General features: G+C 43.8%; 1 protein-coding gene across 2 annotated transcripts; it reads left to right on the top strand.

The window, feature by feature from the left end:
* The first annotated feature begins 443 nt into the window (after positions 1-443).
* Positions 444-16,070, top strand: LOC110485971 (caspase recruitment domain-containing protein 14-like). 2 transcript variants are annotated; one of them, XM_021557242.2, is made up of 21 exons: positions 444-524; positions 1,638-1,985; positions 3,722-3,859; positions 4,267-4,592; positions 5,219-5,377; positions 5,530-5,649; positions 5,801-5,926; positions 8,269-8,415; positions 8,574-8,702; positions 8,853-8,956; positions 9,747-9,805; positions 10,170-10,233; positions 10,548-10,764; positions 10,932-11,058; positions 11,884-12,124; positions 12,395-12,458; positions 12,706-12,811; positions 13,227-13,391; positions 13,653-13,771; positions 14,008-14,123; positions 14,295-16,070. In XM_021557242.2, exons 2-21 carry the CDS (start codon positions 1,772-1,774, stop codon positions 14,500-14,502), a joined length of 2,949 nt encoding a protein of 982 aa, XP_021412917.2. In that variant the 5' UTR covers positions 444-524; positions 1,638-1,771; the 3' UTR covers positions 14,503-16,070. The 2 variants fall into 2 exon arrangements, with proteins under 2 accessions (XP_021412917.2, XP_021412915.2); XM_021557240.2 differs by having other exon boundaries at positions 448-524; positions 1,509-1,985.
* The last annotated feature ends 2,225 nt before the right edge of the window (positions 16,071-18,295 follow it).

Genomic DNA, 18,295 nt, shown 5'->3' with positions numbered 1-18,295 from the left:
ACACCTTTGGGATGAATTGCAAAGCTGACCATGAGCCAGGCCAAATCGCCCAATATCACTAAAGCTCTTGTGGCTGAATGGAAGCAAGTCCCTGCAGCAATGTTCCAACATCTAGTGGAAAGCCTTCCCAGAAGAGTGGAGGCTGTTATAGCAGCAAAGGGGGGACCAACTCCATATTCATGCCCATGATTATGGAATGAGATGTTCAACGAGCAGGTGTCCACATACCTTTGGTCATGTATTGTAAATCCAACCACAGCCTTTTAATATTCAATTTCCCAAGGAATAACCCAATTACCCTCGGAATGTTACCAGGAAATATCTTAATATGTCTTTGTTCTTTTACTCAAATAACACGGATTATTTATTTTTTTTGATTGGTTGATTAGTAACTTTGTATAATTAGTCAGTTTAGTTGCCCTCCTCGCCCATGCGCTGTCATTGGAGAGAGGAGCGCTGCTCGCACGCATGAGGTCGTTCATGGTGATTATATGTAAGGCTACACCGGCGAGTCTCAAGAAAAGGTAAATGGCACTAATCAATTTTAGTTATGTTTTGTAAATATTCTAAGAAGTAATTGTACGCTATTTTAAGTAGGCCTATATGTCTTTTACTTTAAATAGATGCGTGTGAATTGTACTCATTTCCTGAAATTCCTTATGGTTATTCAGTAACATCTGTTAATTATTGTTTCTCAGTACTCCCTGCATTTGCCAGTTTTGTAGCCTACTTGAATGCATGCTATCGTGTACAGACCAAAATCAAATATGTAGCCTACCCTTTTTATCTAGGGTTTTGTTATTATAGCCAAACTTTGGCATTGTATTAGTTTACTCGTGGTAATAACAGTCACATATGGTAACAACACAATATGAAGCATGCATATACAAGTGGTACATTTCCAGCGAAGATCCCCTATCTCTTGATCTATTGTTTTCCCCCCATGATGAAATCGAGTAGGGCACTGTGGATGTGTGTCTGTCCATCCGTCCGTTCGTTTATTCACACGCGATATCTCGGACTGTACTGAAGATACTATTTGACGAAACTTCGGTGAATTACGCGTTTTGCTATAGAGATCCGGCATTTACAAAGTTACACTGATTGGCCCAAATGCGGGAGCTATAGTAATTGGAATTGATTAAATTAATTAATTGGTGAATTTAATTATGTATCTTTATGACAGTATCACAAAGATACAGAATTATTCATTCCTTCGTGTGACGTAGCCCCATTCAACAAACAGTGCAATAATGGCTTCATTAATAAAGAACATGGAGGAAGGCAAGTAGCTTTGTGTTCTAGCTGCGGATATTGAATCAGAGCCATGTAGTGCAAACAAAAAGGTACAATAGGCCTACATCAATGAAGCACGGGTGCTACGGCACAATATGATGTTTACAATTGTGAAATGTACACATTTTCAGGTTATTGTGTGCATGCATGGGCAGTCCCTTGGTGTGTGCATGGGCACTGATTCACTGGGGATTATGTTTCTTGTCTTTCAGGTTTTCCCACAGACACACACACACGCACCCTTGCATGCATAGACGCCTACACCAGCTGAGAGCGGAAAATAAATCTCTCTCACACAGTGTTGAAGTTCCTGTGTCTCTGACATTTTGCTTTTCTCCCAGCGTCGGACAGCGATGATGCTAGGTGTGTGTGATTGAGTGTGTGTGTCTTCGAGGACTGCGACTGCTTGCGACCACCATTGACTGTGGCACTCACCCGAAGTGTGTCGCCTCACACACACACGCCCACACTCATCATGGCAGCGGAGTGTGTTCCGGAGGGGCCCGACCTTAAGGAGATGGGCGACGAAGATGTATGGGAGCTGATCAACGACAACCGCCATCGTATCTCCCTGGGTGTGAAACCATGCATGTTGATCCCCTACCTGCGCCAGGCCAGGGTCCTCACAGAGATGGATGAAGACGAGATCCTCTCCAGCCTCAAGCTCACCAACCGCTCCATGAGGACCAGTAAGACTTCTAGTCTATTCGTTTCTATAATTTTATATTGTATTACTTTTGAATGCTCTCTGTATTTTTTTATATTCTGTTGAATTATATTCCATTCAATTGTATTTGATTCTATCGGTGTTCATTTTTTTTCACTTGGTTTTGTTTATACATTTCTTTGGTGGAGTAAGTAGTAAAACCTTGTCCCAACCAGAACGGACCGTAGGGACTATTTTCTGTTTCTGTAGCGTGAGGCAGCCTGATGTACAAGTATACCCCCTGGGCAGGGCACTAGACTGTCACAGGGTCTTTCGGTGTTGTGCCGAAAATCTCCCCCCTGACAGAACCCCCACTCCGTTGTCAGTTTAGCCTACATTTCACTGATCTTAGTAGCAAAAGGCATTTTTGTCTGCAGTTTTCGGTTTGGCTATTTGTTTCAAGTGTATGTGGAGGTTCTAGCTTGTATGCCCCCCCCCCCCCCCCCCCCCCCCCATCCCACGGCAATCCATCCTCCTTAATATTGAGTCTCAAGCACAGGCATCAGGTCCAATCTATTTTTAGATTTTTTTCGTATGAATCGACCATGATCCAAAATTCCAACCATGCAATCTCAGGGTGGACACTTTAACCACAAGGTCACTAAGTTGGTAGGAGTTTGGATGAGTAAGAGATACTGTTAAGAGGGTTACCACCCACTCACCCAGTTTTGGTGAGGGAATGTAACTTCCTCATGTTATAAAATACATTTCACAAGACAAATATGGTTATTCATGTTTTGAATCATTCAGTGGGTTCTTTCTCTAACATAGTGTAACAACCCTGGGTTTATAAGCGCGGAAATCGACTCTGCCACACGAGCATGCTTTTGCGGCACAGTCGATAGCGCGCCGGACCTCGGGCTAGAAGGTCGAGGGTTACAATATCATTAGAATATATTTTTTTTAAAATTTGGATTCCGTAATCTAATACGTCCGTTAAAAAGCACCAAGCTCTGTTGACATAGCTTTTGAGGATTTTTCATTTTGTTGTCGTCTTCAAAGTTGTTTCCGCGGGTCGCAAAAAAACAAAGGCTCCGAGCTGAATGAAATCTAAAAACGCCTTGAAAATAAAACGCATTGTATACGCTCAGTGCTCCGTTGACTTTTCACAGAGATAAGCTTGTTTTTTTATTGTTTTTTTTTAGAAATCTTCATGAAAGGACAGGAATTTCGAATTTTAAAAAAAAGTGTGTACTACAATATGAAAATACTACATGGCATGTCTCAAAATCGATGTCCATCTTACCTATATATTGTTTTATGTCCTGCGGATTCAAGAAGAAAGAGGATGAGTTCAACGGGAAAGTGAGCCTGTCATGTAGCCTTAGTTCTTGCACAGAATCCAGTTCCATGGGCCAGCACTCCTGTGGAAGCTTTCAACAACTAGAGTCCATGCCCTGGCAAATTGAGGCAAAAGGGGGTGCAACTCAATGTTAGGAAGGTGTTCATAATGTTTTGTATGCTCAGTGTATATCTACTCACTTGAGCGTGTCTTATAACTGGTGATGAAAATTTGTTCTGCAATTCATACATGTTTATAACTCAACAAGTCCAAGTATTTGAATAGTGTCTGTCCCTATAAAAACAATCCTAAAGTAATGATGAAATACAACAGTACATTTTCTCTGAATATCAGTCCATAAAACAGTCCATCTACGTGTATGATTTACGTTGTGCCCTCCCTGACCTTCGTCCTATTCAACCCTTTATCTTCTTTAGGTCACATGCTGGACCTGCTGCGTATCCAGGGGAGGAACGGCGCAATGGCCCTGCTGGAGAGCCTGATGATCCACTACCCCGCCCTCTACACCCAGGTCACAGGCCGCAAGCCCAGCACCGAGCCCTCCGGCTTCAGTGGTGAGTAGCACGCAACACATGACCTGTTTCCCATCTGGCTCATTTAGGCTCTGTGTTAAGGAGTAGGGAAAGGGGAAAAGGGGGATACCTAGCCAGTTGTACAACTGAATGCATTCAACTGAAATGTGTCTTCCTCATGTTACCCAACCCCTCTGAATCAGGGCATGTTACCTTGTGTGAAGGATGGTGGCTTTTTTTGAAGTTGTCCTGTCTGCTTGAAAACAGCACAATGTGTTCATTCTATTCACCAGTAAACAGTATTCTCACTATAAATTATTCACATTAATCTCCATTTTGGTAAATCATTTAGTAAAGATATTTGGTTGGGAAATTATACATAGCCCAATCAGTAGTCATAGGTTAGCAGAAGGGTGTAGTGCGTCCATCTTAACCTGATTTCCTCCCAGGCCTGATTAAGTGCTCGGACTTGACCGAGTACTTGGTCAGAGCCGTGACAGGGATGCAGAAGGAGCTGCAGGAGGCTCGGCAGGAGGCCAGTCGGCTGGGGTCACGTTGCACCTCCCTTGAGGTGGAGCTAGGTCAGACTCTGGAGCAGCAGGAGGAGGCTCGCCGTCTTAAGGCCGACCACGGCCGCATGAGGAAGAACTTGGCTGCCGCGCAACACGACATCTTGAAGCTGAAGGACGAGAAGTGTGACCTGTATGTGCGGTACACGGCCGCCATCGAGGAGAGGTCGGCCGCCAACATCCACTGCAGCGACCTCAACCTGCAGGTTAGGGGGAAAAGGGTTAGCTGTGTGATATATTCAGGAGTGGTTGATGGCCGCACTGCGTTACATGAAGCGATTAGTTGCGGTATTGACAGTGTTGCTACAGAGTTGACCAAAAGTATTGTAAAGTCGATTGAACTAATAACAGCAGTATTTTGGCGTAGAAACGTGTTAACGCTCCCGCGGCTCCTCCTGCACCCCTGTCCACATTGTACATTTTGCTGAGTACGTCTGTTACCAAAAATCATTTCAATTAAGAAAAAGGTTGGAATCCTTAACGGTGAAACGGCCACGTCCGTTTGCGATATTACGACAACAAAGAAGTCACTGCAAAACGACCCAACACCGTTTCTTTCCCTCTGACGTCATTGCATGAGCGATAGAACAGCATCTACCACACTTTTCTTCTCTCCGGCTCTGTTTAGTCAACAATACAAAAACAATTAACCGCCACGGGGTGGACAGTGGCGCCGTTTCCCCTGCTGCGGATTCCATCTTTAAGAGATACATTTCATTTACTTTAAGAAACAACAAGGGACAATAGAAAACATGTTGAAGCACCTGTGGATCAAATGCTGCGGTCACAGAACTTGTGACAAATAGTCTTCTGTTTTTCTATGATGGGGCAGGTATATCAGCTTCAGTTTGAGCTGCGCAAAGCCCAGACAGAGACGGACTTCGAGAGGCAGCGCTCGCTCAAGTGCACCACCCCCAGCGAGACGCAGCAACTGCGGGAAGAGATTAGCACTCTGCGCAGGCAGCTACTGGTGGCCGAGAAATTCACCCCGGTGAGTGAGGAGGAAACAAGCTCAGACTTCTACTGTGGAATTTCACTGTGGTTCGGACTACTGTCTCTTTGTCTTTCTCTCGGTTTCTCTCACTATCCCTCTTTACCCTTTCATTTTTCTCAAATTTTCCATCCGCAAATCTCCCCCCTCAGGCACGTGAGGATATCCTGGCCCAAGACCTGGCTGAGGCGAGGGATGGCCGTGTGGAGCTGGCTGAGCAGCTCAGGTGCTACAGAGAGGAGAATGAACAGCTGGCCCGCGAGAGGCGGGAGGTGTGTGTGTCTAGGAGATTGTGAACAACCCTTTTGAGTTGGCCATTTTATTCGACAGCAAATATCTGCTGAAAGGCTATATGCTTTGTGTTACACAGTATATTTTAGAGTGGCCAAACTCTAAACACTGTGCCGGTGTGTTTGCTCTTAGACAGTGGAGCATAAGGAGTGTCTGGCGCTGCAGGTTCAGAAGCTGACTCTGGACTGTGAGATGTACCAGCAGAAGAGTACTGTCATACAGAGCCAACTGAGGGAGCTGCAGGCAGAGAGAGACCACGTACGGAGCTATTACCTTATACCTTATGGCGTCATTGCTCATCCTGAAATCTATTATTGGAATTCCATACCTGTCTGCCTGTCTGCCTGTCTGCCTGTCTGTCTGTCTGTCTGTCTGTCTGTCTGTCTGCCTATATCCACCTATCTGCATACTGACCTGCCTGTCAGTCTGTCTGCCTATATCCACCTATCTGCATACTGACCTGCATGTCAGTCTGTCTGTCTGCTTATATCCACTTATCTGCATACTGACCTGCCTGCATGTCTGTCTTTGCTAGTCACTCCACATACACTGAGTGTACAAAACATTAAAAACACCTGCTCTTTCCATGACATAAACTGACCAAGTGAATCCAGGTCAAACCTATCTCTTATTGATGTCACTTGTTAAATCCACTGTAATCCGTGTAGATGAAGGGGAGGAGACAGGTTAAAGAAGGATTTTGACGCCTTGAGACAACTGAGACATGCGTATGTGTGCCGTTCAGAGGGTGAATGGGAAAGACAAAAGATTTAAGTGCCTTTGAACGGGGTATGGTAGTAGGTGCCGGGTTGTGTCAAGAACTGCAACACTGCTGGGGGGGGGTGTAACTCAATATCAGGAAGGTGTCCTTAATGTTTTGAACACTCATTGTATGTATGTATGTATGTATGTACAGTGCCTTGCGAAAGTATTCGGCCCCCTTGAACTTTGCGACCTTTTGCCACATTTCAGGCTTCAAACATAAAGATATAAAACTGTATTTTTTTGTGAAGAATCAACAACAAGTGGGACACAATCATGAAGTGGAACGACATTTATTGGATATTTCTAACTTTTTTAACAAATCAAAAACTGAAAAATTGGGCGTGCAAAATTATTCAGCCCCCTTAAGTTAATACTTTGTAGCGCCACCTTTTGCTGCGATTACAGCTGTAAGTTGCTTGGGGTATGTCTCTATCAGTTTTGCACATCGAGAGACTGAATTTTTTTCCCGTTCCTCCTTGCAAAACAGCTCGAGCTCAGTGAGGTTGGATGGAGAGCATTTGTGAACAGCAGTTTTCAATTCTTTCCACAGATTCTCGATTGGATTCAGGTCTGGACTTTGACTTGGCCATTCTAACACCTGGATATGTTTATTTTTGAACCATTCCATTGTAGATTTTGCTTTATGTTTTGGATCATTGTCTTGTTGGAAGACAAATCTCCGTCCCAGTCTCAGGTCTTTTGCAGACTCCATCAGGTTTTCTTCCAGAATGGTCCTGTATTTGGCTCCATCCATCTTCCCATCAATTTTAACCATCTTCCCTGTCCCTGCTGAAGAAAAGCAGGCCCAAACCATGATGCTGCCACCACCATGTTTGACAGTGGGGATGGTGTGTTCAGGGTGATGAGCTGTGTTGCTTTTACGCCAAACATAACGTTTTGCATTGTTGCCAAAAAGTTCAATTTTGGTTTCATCTGACCAGAGCACCTTCTTCCACATGTTTGGTGTGTCTCCCAGGTGGCTTGTGGCAAACTTTAAACTACACTTTTTATGGATATCTTTAAGAAATGGCTTTCTTCTTGCCACTCTTCCATAAAGGCCAGATTTGTGCAATATACAACTGATTGTTGTCCTATGGACAGAGTCTCCCACCTCAGCTGTAGATCTCTGTAGTTCATCCAGAGTGATCATGGGCCTCTTGGCTGCATCTCTGATCAGTCTTCCTCTTGTATGAGTTGAACGTTTAGAGGGACGGCCAGGTCTTGGTAGATTTGCAGTGGTCTGATACTCCTTCCATTTCAATATTATCGCTTGCACAGTGCTCCTCTGGATGTTTAAAGCTTGTGAAATCTTTTTGTATCCAAATCCGGCTTTAAACTTCTTCACAACAGTATCTCGGACCTGCCTGGTGTGTTCCTTGTTCTTCATGATGCTCTCTGCGCTTTTAACGGACCTCTGAGACTATCACAGTGCAGGTGCATTTATACGGAGACTTGATTACACACAGGTGGATTGTATTTATCATCATTAGTCATTTAGGTCAACATTGGATCATTCAGAGATCCTCACTGAACTTCTGGAGAGAGTTTGCTGCACTGAAAGTAAAGGGGCTGAATAATTTTGCACGCCCAAATTTTCAGTTTTTGATTTGTTAAAAACGTTTGAAATATCTAATAAATGTCGTTCCACTTCATGATTGTGTCCCACTTGTTGTTGATTCTTCACAAAAAAATACAGTTTTATATCTTTATGTTTGAAGCCTGAAATGTGGCAAAAGGTCGCAAAGTTCAAGGGGGCCGAATACTTTCGCAAGGCACTGTATGTGTTTGTGTGTGTGTGTGTGTCTTATTGCCGCTCTGTCTGTCCATCCTTCCAGGCGTACCTGTCCAGAGACGAGGCCCAGGCCCAGATAGCCAGGAGCCTGGCTGAGAAGGACACGCTGCGCAGCCAACTGGTGGAGCTCCAGGAGGTCTTCACCCTCAGGGCCTGGGGGCCCTTCCGAGGAGGCCCCGATACACCAGGGGTAACACACATACACACACACACACTGTATGCATGTACATGCACAATGCATACACACTCACGCACACTCCATACACACATTCACATTGTATACAGATTTACTTACAGAGCAGATTCTAAATTCGATACTAAAGACTAACGTGTATCTGTCTGTTCCAGGAGAGGAAGTTTAGCTGGGAGAGCCAGGGCTCCAGCAGTGACAGCCTCCCCTCCAGCCCCCCACCTCGTCCCCGCCTCCGCCGCATGCATGCAATTTGCCCTGATTCCTTGAGGGGATGCAGTATAAAGGTGTGTGTGTGTGTGTGTGTGTGTGTGTGTGTGTGCGTGCGTGCAGGATTTATATCAGTCATGTCAGCTGTTTATATCATCTGAGTTGACTTTAATGATTTGCATCATAAACTTGACTTCTGGTAATTGTGTGTGTGGGTCTGTGTGTAGAGTTGCGATATCACTCCAAGTAGTGTCCGGTCCCAAAATGTGGAGCCTCCATGCCCAGAGTCACTGCGGAGACGAGAAGAGACCCTATGGTACAATCGAGACAGGTAAGGGGGGGGGGGGGGGGGGGGGGGGTTGTGTGTGTTTTAGACAATGTGAGTGTTTAAGACACAGTCAGACTCCTCATTCAGAACAAGTTGGACATTGACACAGTAGCACAGTTGGCGTGCTTCCTTCTATATTCCGAGTGATGTGATGTCACTGTCCAAAGTCTGCTTTTTTTTACCAGGAAGGCCATGTGTTTACTCTTTGTGTTGCCGGGAAGAGCTTCATTTCAAGGATTTTATTCCCAGCGTCCCCGGCCCTTCTTTCAGTTCTAGTAACATGAGATCATTCTACAACAGAGCCATTTTACTACTAAAGCTGTGTAGAGGTAGATTTGATCTTCCTATAAACGATGTGGGGTCTCTCTCTGTGTCCCAAATGGCATTCTATTCCCTGTATAGTACAGTAGTGTTGACCAGAGCCCTATGGGTCCTGGTCAGAAGTAGTGCACTATATAGGGATTAGATTGCCATTGGAAACGCACCCTTGGTGGTCATATTTGATTGAGGATTCAGGTGTTATTTTTGGAACTAATTATAGGTTGTTTTCACAGATGAACGGCTGCCCATGTTCATGTTTATTGTCGTAGTTTTGCGTTTACAGTCAAGACAAAAGTCTGTCCAAGTGCCATGATAGCAATTCTGGATTTCTGCAGTCGAACTCACTCAACCAGTTTATCTGTCGCAGCATACATGGTTAGAGAGAGAGAGAGAGAGAGAGAGAAAGAAAATAAGGACAAAATAAGAAGACGCCATTTTGTAAACAAGTGTTATTCCCCCTTCTTGCCCCTAGCTCGGAGACGGCTGAATGTGACGTCTTACTTGACAATGACTTTGTGTTCATCCCCAGGGGTACGTAACTGAATGAACTCCGACCTTTAACAACCTCTTACCTTACTGGGACTTACCAGCTTCTGTGTGTGCGTGCATGCGTGTGTACTTACTTAAGTGTGTTTGTGTGTGCGCTCTTTGCGTGCTTGCGTACATGGATATAAGCGTGTGCTTGCGTGTTTATCTTTGTGGGTAAACACCCAGATGAGACATCCTGAAAACCAATGGAAATGTTTTGGTTGGCCACACTCCGAGCAGATATTAAATTAGCCTTGGGTGAAGTTTGGATCCTGGCCTGGTAGGCTAGGTAACACATTAACGGTTGGGCGTTCTCTCTGTGGACACATTCTTGAACAGTCTCTCTTTTGTTTTATTCGATTTCCAGGCAATGCGGTTGAGCAATCTGTTATGTCACCCACACCTTCCTGCCAAAGCAACAACAGTGATGGGTGAGGAACTTGAATTTACCTTGATGCACTGAAATCTGTCTCGAATTGTTGATGATGAGTGGAGGGAAGGCGGAAGGAAGCATAAGTACAGAGGAACAAAGCCATCTAGCCTGCATATTGCAAGGAGAGGGTATTATGATGGCGACACACGGAAAATGATTTGCTCCATTTAACAACACACTCGGTGAACCCGAAACTAAAATAACATGCACATTTGGTCAGATGCTCGATTGTTTGCAAACTTTCCGTAGTCTGTCCACGAGAGAGTAATCTAACAACCAAGTACTCTCATCTCCTCTCTATCTCAACCCCAGTCTCTCCAGGGCGTCAGCCCCCCCGTTCCTGCTGCGCTCCCGGCCCAGGGCCATGCGCATCACGGGCCGGGTCCTGACCATCTCCTTCCAGGGGGAGGCGCTGCTGAGCCAGCTGCAGGTGGTGGGGGGTAACAAGACGGGCGTGTTCGTCCACCAGGTCACTGAGGGCTCCGCCGCCAACACAGTGGGCATTAGTTCGGGTGCACAAATACTGGAGGTGCGTGTGCGCGTGTGTCTGTGTCCCCACAACTCCCGTCTCCTATCCAGCACGCACCTGACAGGTCGATTCAATGCGGCCATTTTGAGTCATAACTCCCCCCTCTTCCTTATAGTTTCTGTGAAGGCACTGTAATTCCAATGGGTGTTTGTGCTACTGGGTTCCAGGTGAAGTATGAACAGGCTCAGCAGGCTCTAAGGATGGTTCTGGAGGACTCCACCCTGGAAGAAGCCATGTGGGCTCTGGGGCAAGTCCGAGGCTTCTGCCACCTCTCCCTGAGGCCCAACCAAGATGGTGAGACCCTGGCCCTGTTAAAATATATGAATATGTCATCATTATGTTCAAATACAGTCTGGTTCAAATAATTGATATGTCATCACATTCAAATACCCTGCCCAGTGCAAATGCTCGTAGATTGCGTCCTTTCTTTCTCCCTTGCTTGACGTTATCCTTCTGATGTGACAGAATTGTAAAAGCCAGGATGTTCTTCAAAATGTTAACGTGACTTTGGTGGAGTTTGTCAAATCACTCGGATCAGGCGCCAAAGAGATGTAAAAATATGCGCTCTTTGCTGACTGGAAAGAATGTTGTTTGACTAGTGTGTCTCTCTGGATTTCGTCACTAAAAAGGAGTGCAGGAGTTCCTCATTCTCATGATTAGGTTGAAGTTCCTAGGTTATCTGTTTCATATGTATTTTAGGATGACTGTTTGTTTTGAGGTAACATAGCAACATAGGGGTGAAAAACAGAGTGACATACTGGGGACACTTAACCCAAAACAACTTCAAAGTAGTCCATTTCAGCACCTGGCTACTATTCACAACATCAGAAAAGAGTGCTCTCTTTTTTTCTCACTGGTTCTCACTAGAAAGCTATTGGCATGCTAATAATAGCATTGCATAAGTACCCTTCTCTGTGTAATGTGTATCACTAAGAATTATCACACGCAACAGGTGAAGTTATGCTTCTACTTGGCATTTCATAAATATGCTATTTTAATGTTTCTGTATTCATATTGGTCGGTTGTGTGTGTATATGTCACACCTTTAACATTGGTGCCGTGACCCAGATCTGTCACAGTCATAATCCTCTACGGTCCCTCCTCTTTTTTCTCTCTCAGCCTATGAGAAGCTTCTGCTCCAGCTGCAGAGTGGCGAGGCCATGTCAGGTGACTCCTTCTACGTGCGCGTCAACATGTCGTTACCCGGGGGCTCGCAGGACGCTCTGACCGTTTCCTGTAACGACATCCTCCACGTCACGAGCACCCGCCCAGCGGGCGCCGACTGCTCCTGGAGGGCCAGCCACGTCCACCCTTGCCAACTGCTGGACCTCAAAACTGGCAACTTGCCCAACTACTACAGGTACTAGGCCCAGTACCCACCATGGGGGATTGGATTGTTGACATGGATTCTTTCTATCCTAGCCTGGTTCCAGGTCTGTTTGTGCTATCTTACCAAACTCCTATGACCACTATAGCACAGACAGATCTGGGACTAGGCTATATCTATCACCCTCTGGAGAACTAGCATGTACTACATGTCATCTATGTTTGATACAATCACATGCTGTTGGCCAATGCATAAATGACATGCTGTATAAATTATATTAGTGAAGATTCATTGTCATCGCAGGGCCCAACGCCTGCTGATCAGAGCTATCGAGGACATGAGCTTCCAACCCATGACACTTAGAAAGGTAACATCATTCACTAGCTTCAAAGTTTGCAGAACTACTCGGGACCTAAATCCAACTCGCTTTAGGGTTCTGAGTTACAGTTAAGGGGCGCTCCTTTCCCGCGAATGTGTTCCAAAAATGTTTGCTTTTGACGTTTCTGAAATGTGTTTAACCGCACATTCACGAAGAAAATGTTGTAGTCATGTGAATATCCCGCCGAACCGCTGTCAAACGTTCGGGTTAACACATTGTTTTGCTGGGTCCCCAGGCCCAGGACAAGAAGAAGACTGTGAGGATCGTCAGTACGGGGAGACAAGGGAGGAATCCTCTGTGGGTCTGTGTAGAAGACAGCAAGGACAAGAGCACTGGGCCAGGTATATATCAGATACAGTCAAGGCTGGATAGGAAGTCATTTTTGTACACAAGAATATACAACACTTAACAGAGCCAGAACCATAGAGGCCGTATCATAACAGACTATCCTCCACGTTGGAGCCAAAAACTCCATTGAATTGTCAAGATGGCGCCCATTGAAATTCTGCATCAAACCAAGTTTGCTAAACTGTGCAAAACCATTGCTGAAGCAGGTTGGATTAATTCCAGCCCTATGATATTACCATACCTATTAGGGCTGGGACGATACGGGTATCGTGGCATGTATCGTGTTTTCATTTTTGGCCAGGAAAAAATATTGCGTTTCTGGTATCGTCACAGCTCTAATACCTGTAATAATGTCGCCTTAGTTATTGACCTGAACCTGGTGTGTCCTAATATTGTCCTCTGCTCTAGGGGATGCCTCTGCACCCAGAGGCTGTTTGACCCTCATGCCCTACACCCTGGTCACGCCCCACTACCCACCCGTCTGTCGTCCGGTCCTCCTGCTGCCCACAATCCTCGGCCGTGTCCTGGATCAGAAGCTGGCCGAGTGGCAGGGCTTTCAGTTGTGTGAGCCAGGTTAGGGAGGAGTCTTTCTTTTTTCTTTTTCTGATGTTCTTCTCTCTCTCTCTCTCTCTCTTTTTATTTCATCCAATAACTGCATATCTTCCTGCCCGATGCCCAGAGGGGAATTCCAATGAGATGATCTATTATTAGCACGGTAGCGGAAGGTGATGTTAAGAAAGATGTGAATGTTTGTTTTCTTCGTACCTGCTGTCTCACCTTACCCTATACTTATCTCTCACCCTCTCTCTCTCCCTCCCTCCCCCCTATCCCCAGAGTTATTGAGTTCCAGTGAGCACGCTGCCAGGCTGCAGAGGTCGGAGGTGCTGGAGGAGTGTGAACAGGGGGGTCAGCGGTGTTACACCCTGCAGAGTGTTGAGAGGGTCATGAAGCAGGTGGGAGAGTCAAAAGGACAACACTGTATTTGACGTACTGATATTATATATTTTTCTCTAATGGTTTATAGACTGACTTGAACCGTTTTACACGAACGTCACGAAAAACAGCAGATAATTACCTCCCTTTTTTTCAGTGGCCCTGTTATTTGATGTACCCTGTGTTCCAGAAGAATCTGTGCAGGTGCAGTATTGACCGTAGCGAAACTCCTCTCCTCTTCTATCTCTACTCTCAGGGTACCCACTGTGTGCTGCCTCTAGGCCTGGACTGCGTACGCCGCCTCCACAGGGCAGAGATCTTCCCCATCATCATCTTCATCGGCCATTCCAAGTGCAGAGCACGCAAACTCAAGTAGGCCGTTGTGTGACTTTTGATACGAAATATGAATGGTAGCAATATTGTTCCCTTGCCTCTCATACATGGTGTATATACGTGTTTATTTATCTTGTTCTCTCTCTCTCTCTCTCTCTCTCTCTCTCTCTCTCGCTCACTCCTGTTTTCTCCCCCTCCGTCTCTCCTTAGGTCTAAGCTGCAGCGTCAGGGCTGGTCCGAGGAGCAGCTGCTGGAGTGTTCCCGCAGCGAGGAGTCCCTGCTGGACAAGCTGCCCTGCCTCTACCGCAGCGTCAGCCCTGACTCATGGTACGACAAAACCACTCTGCTCACCACCCTGCGCTCCATCATCTGGGAGGAGCAGAAGAAGATTGTGTGGGTGGAGCCTGATTTGTGGTGATTTTTAGGGCATCGGAGGCGTCAATGTTTGTTGATGAGGTACTGGTGGCTAAATTGGACGTCTTTTGAATTCCTTATTTGAAGAAAAAAATTATGATTTAGAATATTTGTAAATGGATAAAACGGAGAAGGTTTCCAGTAGGCATTGCACACCTGGGCATTATGAGACAAGGGAAATGGATTGTGTGTGCATGTGTATCTATGATAGCTACCTATACATATGACATGTAATGAAGGTAGTATGATGAGATGTACCAGCACTTTGGTTTAGCTTCATTAAGTTCCTGTTGTTTTTCCCAACCTATATTTACTTGAAATTGTGTTTGGAAAACACTTTTTCAATTATCTTTATTATCATAAAGATATTATACTGTGTATTGTATTATATTATATACAGTATATATATATATATATATATATATATATATATATTATATACAGGATTTCAACAAACCTGTGAAACCATAGTCATTCCCAAGTCCCAACAGAAATGTAATGTAGATATTCCAGTCAAACTATGTTGACTAACTGTCGGACATTTTTTACGTTTCCATACAATGTGGGATTTCATTGCCTATTCTGAAGTGTAATGATAGTAGGCGTTATATGGATTTATGTTGGAAGATGTTTTTAAAGCAGTGGTATTCAAAGTCTGGGTTAGGGACCCCTATCGGGGTCATGGGGGAACTGCAGTGAGGTCCGCCAAAAATAAAAGGATTAATAAAATATACAAATGAAGAGTACAGATTGTTTTATTCGACAATATAAAAACGTGAGAAAGGTCATTTAAAAAAATACATTTGTATTGAGTCAATGTATTTATTGATTTATTTTCATTTGGATAAGATATGAAAATGCAATAAATTGAAGGTTATTTGATTGACAGATTTTAAGATTGTATCAACACATTTGGGGTGGGGTTGCGAGAAATGATTAGGGGGGAAATGGGGTCCTCAGAATTTTTTGGAATAACACTTTTTTAACGGGTGAAAAAAGTAACCGGTATTATGCCGTTAACTCGTTGTGTTCGATGATGTATACAATGACTACACAGAGCTCAGGTATCATTGGCCCTCAGTCACTCACTCTAGGAATGAGAACGAAGAATTGTCAATCAGGGTTTTTCCTCATGTGCAACGCGTAGGCCTACTTGATTTATGTCCAACCCCTCCCTCTCTCTTCCACCTACATCCTCTCTTTATGATCTTTCCCTGCCCTCCTAAAGAACTACCAGGTAGAGTTTTAGGCACTGTCCCTGAGCCAGCTGTGTAAAACCTACTTATTGTGTTCTGAGATTTATATGCATGTGTTATGTCAGTTGTGCCATCATTTTTGGTAAGAATGTTTATGATAATTGCCATCATAGATATAGGCTATGCGATTCATTAACAGATGGTGGTGGATTAGAGTTGTGGCAATAATTTATTTTTATTTTGTGTAATTAAACATTTTTATGATGCATTTGTCTTGCCATATGATTGTTGTGAAATGTGTTTACAGATGCATTACAATCTTTTGGAAAAACTGTTATAAAAGATGTAACTATTTTGTAACTAAATACATTTATCATACTATTCCTTTAGTATTTGCACATTTATGTCAAAGCAAAGTCCTCAGCTAACACCTGCAATTAATTGTGTGTGCATGCGCCAGATACATTTTAACGGTTGATGCTCCAATCTAACCAGCAGAGGGGGCAAGATTAAAAGGTGAACGTAGGCAACCCACAACATTTCTGTTTCTCCAATTTATCAAACATACTGTATTTTGTAAATTATGTTATAGCCTATTACTTATCCAACGTTTAGGTAAAGCAACAGTTAAGCGTAACGTGGGGAGTTTAGATAATTAGCGTCTTTAGGAATTGTTGACGTTACAACCCGTGCCTGAAAACATAGGTAAGTTAACAAGCAAATTACTGTACCGGTATTTTCGAACTATGTCATAGCAATAAGACACATTAAACACCAACAACACGGACGTTGATAGCAAGATTTGTATCGAGAAACTTTGAGTTTGGCTGAATAAAGTGTCTGCATTAATATTTGCAATGCAAATACTGCTAGGTTTTATTTGGGGTGTCTTTGATTTGCCAAAATATCTATAGAGCAATGGTGAAATTGAATGGAGCAAGTTGTATTTTTTACAGACCTTTGGCTGCGTTTAGACCGGGAAATGGGGTCCTCAGAATTTTTTGGAATAACACTTTTTTAACGGGTGAAAAAAGTAACCGGTATTATGCCGTTAACTCGTGTTCGATGATGTATACAATGACTACACAGAGCTCAGGTATCATTGGCCCTCAGTCACTCACTCTAGGAATGAGAACGAAGAATTGTCAATCAGGGTTTTTCCTCATGTGCAACGCGTAGGCCTACTTGATTTATGTCCAACCCCTCCCTCTCTCTTCCACCTACATCCTCTCTTTATGATCTTTCCCTGCCCTCCTAAATAACTACCAGGTAGAGTTTTAGGCACTGTCCCTGAGCCAGCTGTGTAAAACCTACTTATTGTGTTCTGAGTTTTATATGCATGTGTTATGTCAGTTGTGCCATCATTTTTGGTAAGAATGTTTATGATAATTGCCATCATAGATATAGGCTATGCGATTCATTAACAGATGGTGGTGGATTAGAGTTGTGGCAATAATTTATTTTTATTTTGTGTAATTAAACATTTTTATGATGCATTTGTCTTGCCATATGATTGTTGGGAAATGTGTTTACAGATGCATTACAATCTTTTGGAAAAACTGTTATAAAAGATGTAACTATTTTGTAACTAAATACATTTATCATACTATTCCTTTAGTATTTGCACATTTATGTCAAAGCAAAGTCCTCAGCTAACACCTGCAATTAATTGTGTGTGCATGCGCCAGATACATTTTAACGGTTGATGCTCCAATCTAACCAGCAGAGGGGGCAAGATTAAAAGGTGAACGTAGGCAACCCACAACATTTCTGTTTCTCCAATTTATCAAACATACTGTATTTTGTAAATTATGTTATAGCCTATTACTTATCCAACGTTTAGGTAAAGCAACAGTTAAGCGTAACGTGGGGAGTTTAGATAATTAGCGTCTTTAGGAATTGTTGACGTTACAACCCGTGCCTGAAAACATAGGTAAGTTAACAAGCAAATTACTGTACCGGTATTTTCGAACTATGTCATAGCAATAAGACACATTAAACACCAACAACACGGACGTTGATAGCAAGATTTGTATCGAGAAACTTTGAGTTTGGCTGAATAAAGTGTCTGCATTAATATTTGCAATGCAAATACTGCTAGGTTTTATTTGGGGTGTCTTTGATTTGCCAAAATATCTATAGAGCAATGGTGAAATTGAATGGAGCAAGTTGTATTTTTTACAGACCTTTGGCTGCGTTTAGACCGGGAAATGGGGTCCTCAGAATTTTTTGGAATAACACTTTTTTAACGGGTGAAAAAAGTAACCGGTATTATGCCGTTAACTCGTGTTCGATGATGTATACAATGACTACACAGAGCTCAGGTATCATTGGCCCTCAGTCACTCACTCTAGGAATGAGAACGAAGAATTGTCAATCAGGGTTTTTCCTCATGTGCAACGCGTAGGCCTACTTGATTTATGTCCAACCCCTCCCTCTCTCTTCCACCTACATCCTCTCTTTATGATCTTTCCCTGCCCTCCTAAATAACTACCAGGTAGAGTTTTAGGCACTGTCCCTGAGCCAGCTGTGTAAAACCTACTTATTGTGTTCTGAGTTTTATATGCATGTGTTATGTCAGTTGTGCCATCATTTTTGGTA

Source organism: Oncorhynchus mykiss, chromosome 13 (genome assembly GCF_013265735.2).
Source record: "Oncorhynchus mykiss isolate Arlee chromosome 13, USDA_OmykA_1.1, whole genome shotgun sequence".
NCBI lineage: Eukaryota > Metazoa > Chordata > Actinopteri > Salmoniformes > Salmonidae > Oncorhynchus > Oncorhynchus mykiss.
This window is presented reverse-complemented; position numbering and strand designations above follow the sequence as displayed.